This window comes from Tripterygium wilfordii, chromosome 2 (genome assembly GCF_013401445.1).
Source record: "Tripterygium wilfordii isolate XIE 37 chromosome 2, ASM1340144v1, whole genome shotgun sequence".
Classification (NCBI taxonomy): Eukaryota; Viridiplantae; Streptophyta; class Magnoliopsida; order Celastrales; family Celastraceae; genus Tripterygium; species Tripterygium wilfordii.
The window spans coordinates 9,146,446-9,155,468 of record NC_052233.1 but is presented as its reverse complement, the minus strand read 5'-3'; the positions used below and the strand labels follow the sequence as shown (position 1 = coordinate 9,155,468).

General features: G+C 37.9%; 2 protein-coding genes across 2 annotated transcripts; both read right to left on the bottom strand.

Moving 5' to 3' along the window:
- LOC120013220 lies at window positions 1-1,635 on the bottom strand. The gene has a single exon (XM_038864963.1). It carries the CDS (start codon window positions 877-879, stop codon window positions 364-366), a length of 516 nt encoding a protein of 171 aa, XP_038720891.1. The 5' UTR covers window positions 880-1,635; the 3' UTR covers window positions 1-363.
- Window positions 1,636-2,112: 477 nt separating this feature from the next.
- LOC120013212 (outer envelope protein 61-like) lies at window positions 2,113-7,876 on the bottom strand. Its single transcript, XM_038864952.1, has 11 exons — window positions 7,623-7,876; window positions 6,853-7,083; window positions 6,608-6,664; window positions 6,368-6,496; window positions 6,057-6,134; window positions 5,871-5,941; window positions 5,101-5,150; window positions 4,787-4,973; window positions 3,450-4,014; window positions 2,790-2,933; window positions 2,113-2,586 (listed from the first exon to the last, which is right to left on the bottom strand). Exons 1-11 carry the CDS (start codon window positions 7,716-7,718, stop codon window positions 2,440-2,442), a joined length of 1,755 nt encoding a protein of 584 aa, XP_038720880.1. The 5' UTR covers window positions 7,719-7,876; the 3' UTR covers window positions 2,113-2,439.
- Between the last annotated feature and the right edge of the window lie 1,147 nt (window positions 7,877-9,023).

Here is a 9,023-nt window from a genome sequence, read left to right as displayed (position 1 = left end):
AGAGATCAAATCTATATACTATTATATATTGGATTCAATTTTGGATCAAAATTTTCACTTGGGAAAACAAATCTCAAACAATCATCATCCAATTCTCAGATTAAAAGAAAGAAAAATACAAACACCCAAACTATTAGTTAGAGTGATAAATATGATGTGCATCAGTCGGTAATTAGGGTTCGAATTCTCCCCGTTTCAAAAGTGAAGAAAATGACAAATACAACTTTCCTCCTGATTTACTCACACGGTAATCTCTGTGCACTCTGATTGTACACGAAAACCCCTCATCATGGGCCCCACGTCAACAATACAACTTACAACATTCCAAACAGTCCCAAAATGGACTGTGGTTGGTGTTTGCCACTAAGAGGAAGGTTCTGTCTGAGACGGACTCCTCCAAAACCCGGTGGAATAGAACCGGTCCCACATCTCCTTCTCCATATCAACGGTCTCAGTTGCATCAACGCCATCATGAACACTCTTTCCTCTTTCCATCACCGATCTCAGCTCCCTCTCCAGCTCATCATCACCGTGGGACCTTTTGCTTTCGGTGGGACCCAAAAGTCGCTGCAGCTGCTTCTTCTTCTTCCTCCTTCTCCTTATTCTCCTCGCCTTCTTGCATAGCCCCGCCGGCAGCTTATAGACGGCTAGGATCAGGAGGTTCATAACGGTGCATGGACAGCAGCAGCACACAGCCGCGCACTCCGCTGCCGTCCCACCGGCCACCTCGCCAAGGCGCAAGTTCTTGTTTTTCGACTGCAGTGGTCTTGTCTTCGGGGACTCATCAGACGATGTCGATTTGCTTGGAATCTGAGTGTCTGTCAACAGAGGCGGCTTCCGGTTCGCCGGGGGTGATCGGAGAAGAATCTGCCTCGTCATGGTTGAGAGGCTTACGAAACCTTTGCCTCTCTCTGTTTTTCTTTTCTCCGATTACAAATCTGGAAAAATGTTAAAGAAAGGGAGATGAATATGGGACCTGCCAGATTCTTGTGCATGCGTGGGTAACTAATTGCAGAGAGCTTTTCGAAGATGATAGCCTTGAGGGAAAAAGGTTTCCCGATCATCCATGGTCATTTGATTTTATTTTCCGGGAAAAGAAAGCGATAGATAAAGTGAGGGATGGAGAAAGAAACGGATCAAAGAGGGGAGATTTATAGGGAATAATGGTTTTTGGCTTATACAGCTAATGCAAATCCGAGAAGAACGGTTTAGGAACCGTTTGCTTGTTTTGCTCGATCTGAAATTTGGAATGCCGTCTTTATCTTCTTTCAATCCCAAAATTAATTTCTTTCGATATTCTTCGGACGCCCACAAGAAAAATGAAAATCACAAGCTGTGAACGACGTGACAACCAAACAGACTCTCTAGCGCAGAATTCTGAAGCACTGAATTTACGGTGTTGCCCTCGTTAGTTTCACGGGTTGGTAAGGTAAATTGGCCGCCCATTTTTAGAAATTTGGCATATTTAGATAAGTTGAGACATTTTAGATAATTTGTACTATTACACAAATTCTATAACAATCTTTCTTTATTAGATTATATCTTCATGAATCATGAGCATGGCGATTACCTTACTTACATACCAATAATTCATGTTGAAAGCCATGTCAAGATATGCTTTGGGTATCTTGAGTTCTCGAGAGTTATCATGTAAAACTAATGATTGATTGTACTTTGTGGACGCTTCGAGAATCAACATATCATAACTTCTGTTATGTAAATCATAACTAATTTGTGGTTAGTTGCCGCGTGGTCTTTTGACAAGAATGCTGACCTGGAAATGCATTTTGTTTATTGGTGTTCACATCAGCACATCAGTAGCCAATGTGGAATACCGCCGATGGACGGTTGAGATTCACCGGTGTCAATTCCTTTGACTAATTTTGTGGTTGTCTGCTGTCGAATTGGAAGACCCAAGACATCCAAGACAATGTCAACACTCGAACACTAGAAAACATTTTTAAAAAAATAAAATTTTAAATAAACTAATATCAACAGTCAACACTATCACCACCACACATGAATTTCACCTAAGATTAGTCATCTTCTAAGTCGATGAATTATCACCAACGAGAGATGACTCGATTGACAATCGACTGAGTTAGGCATATGTGTATCCAAAGTTCGATTCAAATGAGAAACAAATTTCTCAATAGTATTTCAAAAGTGGGGGAATTGTCACGGGTCATTGAGATTATGATATTACAAAAAGTATGGGATCAGATAATCTTTATCTTTGTCCAAACCTTACAAACGGGCACCAACGCAAAGGGAAAAAAAATTCTCTGTTAGTCATGACATACAACCCCACACCCTTTCCATCTAAACTCCACTTAATCCTACCATCCAAGCTTTTTAGTGCTTCTAAGTGGGCAAGTAGTAAGAATAATGAAATAGGCATCATGAATTATCAACAATGGTGGGCAGTGGGTACCGATTCTAATTGCCAATGAAACCCAACCGGTGAAGGATAATAGCTAAAATGAGCATGCATATCGCTAGAATCATGCCAGGCCGCCCAAACAACCAGTTCTTCGCTTTCCTCGTACCTTCTACTCCCCTTTGGATCCTTTCCATCCAACACATCTACAACAGAACCAGGTGTAAGAACATCAAACTGCTAGTTGAGCTCAAAATTTAACCAGTATCAGCATTGAAAGAGGCCATCATTATTAATCGACAAGTGTTTTTTTTTTTCTTTTTTCAATCGGGATGAAATTGATAATCTGAAATCTATGATAAAGAATGAGATCAAAGTAAAATTATAAGAACGTAGTTGCGGGAAGTACCATTTTGTCCAAGTGTTCGGGGGATAACGATGACATGGCTTGTTGGGCTTTTGCTGCATCTTCCCTAGACAGTTTCATTCCAAATTGTTCACTCATGCTTGCCATCGTGTCTGGGCTCATATTCTTCATCATTGATGTGAACATCTGTTGATACACATTCAAGAAAACATCAAGGAATGCCATGCAAGAAAATACTAAGTGCATTATTATTCAACAAATCTAGATACATACGACAAAACAATAAGGGCCAACCCATATTGCAAAATCTGATTTTGATCCTGATAGCATTAGATACATGCACAACTAACATGGAAAACTTTCTGAACTCCACTCAAACAGCCATCAGCAATATAAATGTGGATTCATTCTTAAAATCCTACCCATAAACACGTGCGTAGTTTGACATCTATGATTCCACATCCCGAGACTAGAAAGGTGTGTTTAACATGTCAAAAAGCCCAAAAATTGGGACTGTGTGGTAAGACAACTTACAACTCAAGCACCAACCCTCGGCAGCTACCCCAGGGGTTTCCCACGGTAATAATGCCGTATTCATATAAGGTAACCACACTCATAAGGGTTGTTCAAAGAGTCCAGGACACATTGTCAGGCAGAAAAGGGGGCAAAAAAAAAGCTACCAAGGAAAACAAACGAAGGTACCTGCCGCATAGCCGGATCTTTCATTTGATTTCTCATCTGCTCTTGCAAATCAAAAGTTGACGCCGGAAAGCTTGGCTCCGGGGCACTTCTTCTATTTGAAAAGGAAGTATGCGACGAACTAGTTTCACCTGCATCATTTCTGTTGGCTACAAAATTTTCCTGAGCTTCTGATGATCTTAACCCAGTATCTGAACTTAGTCCATTAGAGTCTGAAGCTACTGGAGTTGAAAATGCGTCTTTCCCTTTCAACGAGGATGCCATTTCGTACATCTTCTGAAGCTCTTCAGATGGCATCTTACTCATCATATCAGATGCCGCTTTAAGCATGTCAGGAGTTATCTCTGGAGGAACCAATCCAGGTCTGGAGGGACCCCCTGTGGGATACGAATTTTGCCCTTGAAATGAGGAAGCCATCTGAAGCATTTTTTGAAGCTCTTCAGGAGACATCTTCCCGATCATATTTGAGGCAGTCTTAAACATTTCAGGAGATATGTCTCCTGCTTTGTCACCACCAAAGGCAGCCAGTGTTTCAGGATCACTGCCAGAAACAAAATTCTGGAATGATCTAAGATCCCAGAGGAAAAAATTAAAAAAAAAACAATCAGGCTTAAACTCAACAACTTGATGGATTCAGTATTTAATGATAACAAAAAAAACAACTCTCATCACACAAGACAATCATTTCAGCAATAAGATAAGGGGAAAAAATAACTAAAAATGAAAAAAAGTAGGAAGGCAAGGAAGCAGGGAGAGAAACAAATTACGCTTTGGGAATACATAACATTTAAAATTGCCAGAAATAAAACTAGTTACTACTGCAAAGTCAAAATATTTAGTAGTTAATCCACACCACCAACCCAAACAAACATCAAGGTTCCGCCAATTTTTGAAGACATCCTTTAGTTTACCAATTATATAGTTAGAATCAAGAGTCAAATAACATATGGCATCCTGCAAAATCTGAACAGAGCCTTAGGAACCTGGTTAACAAGCTGACAATGAAAAGAGGTAAAAAAAAAAAACTGAAAGTTTCCCATATAGTCAATCAACATCGTTAACGTGTGACCCATATAATATCATGAGCCCACACCACCAAGCTACACAGTGACATTTACAGCAAGAACAACCGCAACAATAAAACAACTGGCAAGTAAAGACACTAGCTCCATTGCATGAATTGAGAGGATTCTATTAACTCCCCTCCGCATATATGACACACTCACCAAAATAATTTAAAATATTCAGAAAAAGTAAAATAAAAACATATCACTGCAAATGCATGAAAGGAAAAAACAAATGCAAAGCATAATGTGATTCTATAATGGAAGCAACTGAACCTGATTGCCTCTGGGTCATTTCTCACAACTTGAAAATGGTCAGAATTGGTTGTCAAGCCTCCATTGCTATCCCCACGCTCACTTTTAGAGAAGTCGGTACTCTCTTGCACTTGTGCTTCCCTTGAACTTTCTTGGTTTACAGAAGAGGCAGCCTCAACATCTTCAGTTATTTCTTCAATTACTAATCCTATCAGACAGCAGAAAGGGAAAATAATTTCTTTTGATACTTAGGAAACAAAACAATTACAAATAACAAGGTCTCAAAGCAATCCAGCAGGAAAAGGGAAAAGGTAAACAAAGGAAATAAAATATACCTTTACGAGCTTGACGTCTGCCTTCTTTAGCCAATCTTTTCTCAACATCCCTGTAACGGCAAATGATATCATTGATCAAACTTCCATAGTATTGTCCAATAGTCTTTTCTTTCTGTTACCAATAAATTTCACATAATTGATCAGAAAATATAAATACAAAGCTCACAAGGCTACTGGAATGGATTAACTTAAACATAATGACAGTGATCATAATAACAGAACTTAAACTGTTTGTTCAATCAGAAATGGGTTATTCTTCCTCTTTTCATGTGTTAAAGCATACGCTAACCGATGAAAAGGCTGTATTCTCTGACAGCTCATTCATTGTAGGGATCAAGTCATAACAGAGAGTTTAGAGAGTAATTAGGCTCTGCTTTTACTTTTGCCAATTACAAGTGATCCTTATTTATCATTGAACAACTTAAGGATAAAAGAACCATCGATATTCTCTCCATACTTCCACTTTGATATCCTTACCTGACAACCTAAGCTCATCTATGGTTTGAGGTTTGCGAGTCCAAATTCTTAAGTTCCATTATCCAAGCAGTAAAACCAATTTAAAGATCCAAACTTTCCACTAGCCTGATTTTACCAATCATCATCACCAAATGAGTTGTATCCCAAATTATTTGGGGTGGGCTACATGAGTCCACGACAGAAATAAATCAGAATACATGTTGGATCAGAACAAAAAAGGAAGCCCTCAAGAGTATTATATTTTTCCATGTGCCTCATCCGGGGATGATCTGAGAATTCTGAAAAAGACGTACCTTAAGACCTCTGAAATAGTTTCATCATCTGGGGAAACTTCATGCGCCTTGCTTAAATCCAATACAGCATCCTGGCAAATATTAGAAGTTATTCAGACAGCAAAAGAAGATTAAAAATTGCACAAGTTTTAACAATTTTTTTAAATTCAGTTTAGCAAACACTGGTATGTCCTCAGATGAACTCACCTCCAACTGTCCTAGTTCTCTATAAGCTTGGCCCTTTCGGTAAAGAGCTTTGACATTCTTTGCATCATAGGCCAAAACCTAAAGAGTATGAACATGTTGCTTCAATCAGGAAAAGAAAAAGGAGTATGCATGTGCATAAGCAAAAAAATAAATATCTCTTGAAATTGAGGATTTAACTCCTTCCCAAAGTTAATATAACACAAAAATTTCTCTAGTTGGGCGCCCTTAGATTGGAAAATAGGAAGGGATATTATGCACTATCAAATTTATATAAGCAAATTACTAGAGATAAGAAAAATAATTGTCCATACCTCAGAGCCTTCTTTTATGCACTCATTGTATTGCCTGGTCTTTAGGTAGCAAGACATCAAGTTAAGGGAACACGCTAATAACAGTGCTCTGCTTTTGGAGGATGGAAGTCCTTTCAGATTTCTTTTTGCCTAAGATAGTGAAAAAGGCTCAGAAATATTGCATCAATCTAAGTGCAAAATGCAGACCTAGTCCACTAATTGATTCTTGAAGACGAAAATTAAATTGAGAACTGGACTTACAAGCAAATATTTGTTTGAGGCCTCTTTGAATCTTCCCTGATTGTGTAGTTCATTCCCCTGCAGCATGTAGTATAAGGCCATAAAACACAAAAAACCACAACAGATGCCAATAGATAATTAAAAGAAACTTGGAACATCACTGGTTCAGTTGCCAATGCAAGATTAACGGGGAGGGAACTATGATCCCCTCATTCAACAAAGGATGACAAGTGTTGTTCTTTGAAGACTTGAAAGTCTGAAGTTACCTGTTTCTTCAACATCTCAGCCCCATTTATTTCATATGCCATCTGGGCATCAACACGAGTACGCATAGCAGCAATTTCTTCAGGAGACGCACTAGCCATTTTTTCACCAATCTCAGCCATCTCCTCCGGGCGGGCATACTTTAGCTGTTCAGCAGCATTTTTCAAGTCTTCTGGTCGCATATTCTTCATGCTTTCTGAGGCCATTCTCATCAACTCGGGATTGGACATCATCTGTAATACCAGCAATATCATGAACATGAAAGATGCAATAATCCATGTCACTATAGTCTTAACACACAAACTTGTCAATTTCTGACCACCCTTCCTCGAATTTTAAATTCTGTTACTATAAATCCCATTCCATTATGTTCCAATGTTTCATTACTAAAATTCAAGCAATAGATTACTTGAATTAGCCAATGTAATATTTTCATAAGTTCTACTGAAGCAACAAAAATCCTAAGCGCTACAACCAGAGTAAGCTAAAAAGGAATCCATACCATGACTTAAGTTCCAAAAATAACCAACATCAATAAATAAACATACATCAAAAAATCTAGTTCAAATTGAACCCAAACAAAAAAAAAATGCTACATGGAATCCTGCATGCTCTGACTACGATTTCATCCCTTAACATCATCAACATGTGTAACAACACAACAAAAAATAGAAACCTACGATGTAGACATACCTACAACGGTCATACGATTCGAATCACAACAAATCACGACGCATATCATACGATTCAAAATTAAATACGAAGGGTTTACCTGTTGTTGGATCCTAGCTAATTCGTCTGAGGACATCCGACTCATCTGCTCCTGCGCGAGTCTGATCATCTCAGGATCCATCATTCCGTTAAACATTATCTTCCTAATTATCGATCACTGACAACAATTCGCTGATCCGGTTATCTAACAATCAAACTTAAATACTCCAAATACAAAGTATATTGAGAAGAGAAGGAGAGGGTGTTTTCGTTTCGTTTCTTTTGTTTTCTTTTCTTAGCGAGGAAATGAAGAAGAATAAAATTAGAAAATTAAGCATGAATTGGTGAACATATATATATAAATAAATAAATACTACTAACGGGACGGCAGGTGCGTGCCGACTGCCTACGCCTACCAAACCTGACCGGCATTGGTGTTTCAAGTCAGAGACCCTGACCAAACAGAAATTGGGACTCTTGGAGTCTTGGGTGGTGGAATTCGAGTGTCCGTTATCACTATTAAATTACCAGAATGTCCTTATTTGTGTTGGCTTGAGCCTTTTCGCATAAAAAAAGGAGCGACGCACAACACTGATACAACGCAGATTCTGACGAAACCTCCTTCTACGATAGCATTATTGTGATAGATGAGAGGGTGACTTTTTGAGAAGACAAAGCCGTGTGAGCTCGATGAATTTATAGAAATTGGACAACTCAAATCGAACAATATTATTTATGTGTATATGAACTAAAAATTATAATAGTTTCATTACCAAAAGAGGTTCACCCAATCCAAAGTCTTGGGCCCGTTTGGTAGAGATTTTTTAGTAGCATTTATATTACTTTGTAGTATAAATATTGCTTCCAACCAAACAAGTTTTTCTCGTCACATAATCCAAGACATTTTTATCTAACATTTTATACTAGTTTTGACATGCTACTTTTTGAAACAATTTCACTAGCATTTCAATAACAAAAGTCGATATTATCTCCATGCCTTTGCTTTATTCCGATTATACCCTCACTACTCTACACTGTTATGACACTGAAAAATCAATTAATAAATTAATTAATTGTTATTAAATAAATTAACTGTTTTTAAAACTTTAACTAATTAATTTAAATTCATTATATTAATTTTAAGAATTAATTTGTATGTTTGGATACAGCATATAAAACTAAAATGTATGTTACCCCTGCACGTAATTTATCCAATATGTTACACAGCACAAATGTTAACAGTAAAAATTCAACCAAACACCTACCCAACATTCAAGTAGTATATCTGCTACTAAAATTGTCCAGCATTTCTACTACCATCATTTCTGCTGGCATATCTGTTATTTTACAAATGCTCTACAAACTAGCCCCTTGTCTAACCAAGTAACATGCAATTTGGTTTCAATCTAGTGAAATTTGGATATGTATTGTGAATACAAATTTTATAATATATGTCAACATT

Excerpts from the sequence above, each read along its gene's own strand:
- LOC120013220 (XM_038864963.1), bottom strand. The coding sequence starts at position 879 with ATGACGAGGCAGATTCTTCTCCGATCACCCCCGGCGAACCGGAAGCCG.
- LOC120013212 (XM_038864952.1), bottom strand. The coding sequence starts at position 7,718 with ATGTTTAACGGAATGATGGATCCTGAGATGATCAGACTCGCGCAGGAG. Across the intron at positions 5,151-5,870 it reads ACTATTTCAGAGGTCTTAAG|GGATGTTGAGAAAAGATTGG; the intron begins GTACGTCTTTTT and ends TTGCCGTTACAG. Across the intron at positions 4,015-4,786 it reads AATGACCCAGAGGCAATCAG|ATCATTCCAGAATTTTGTTT; the intron begins GTTCAGTTGCTT and ends CTGGGATCTTAG.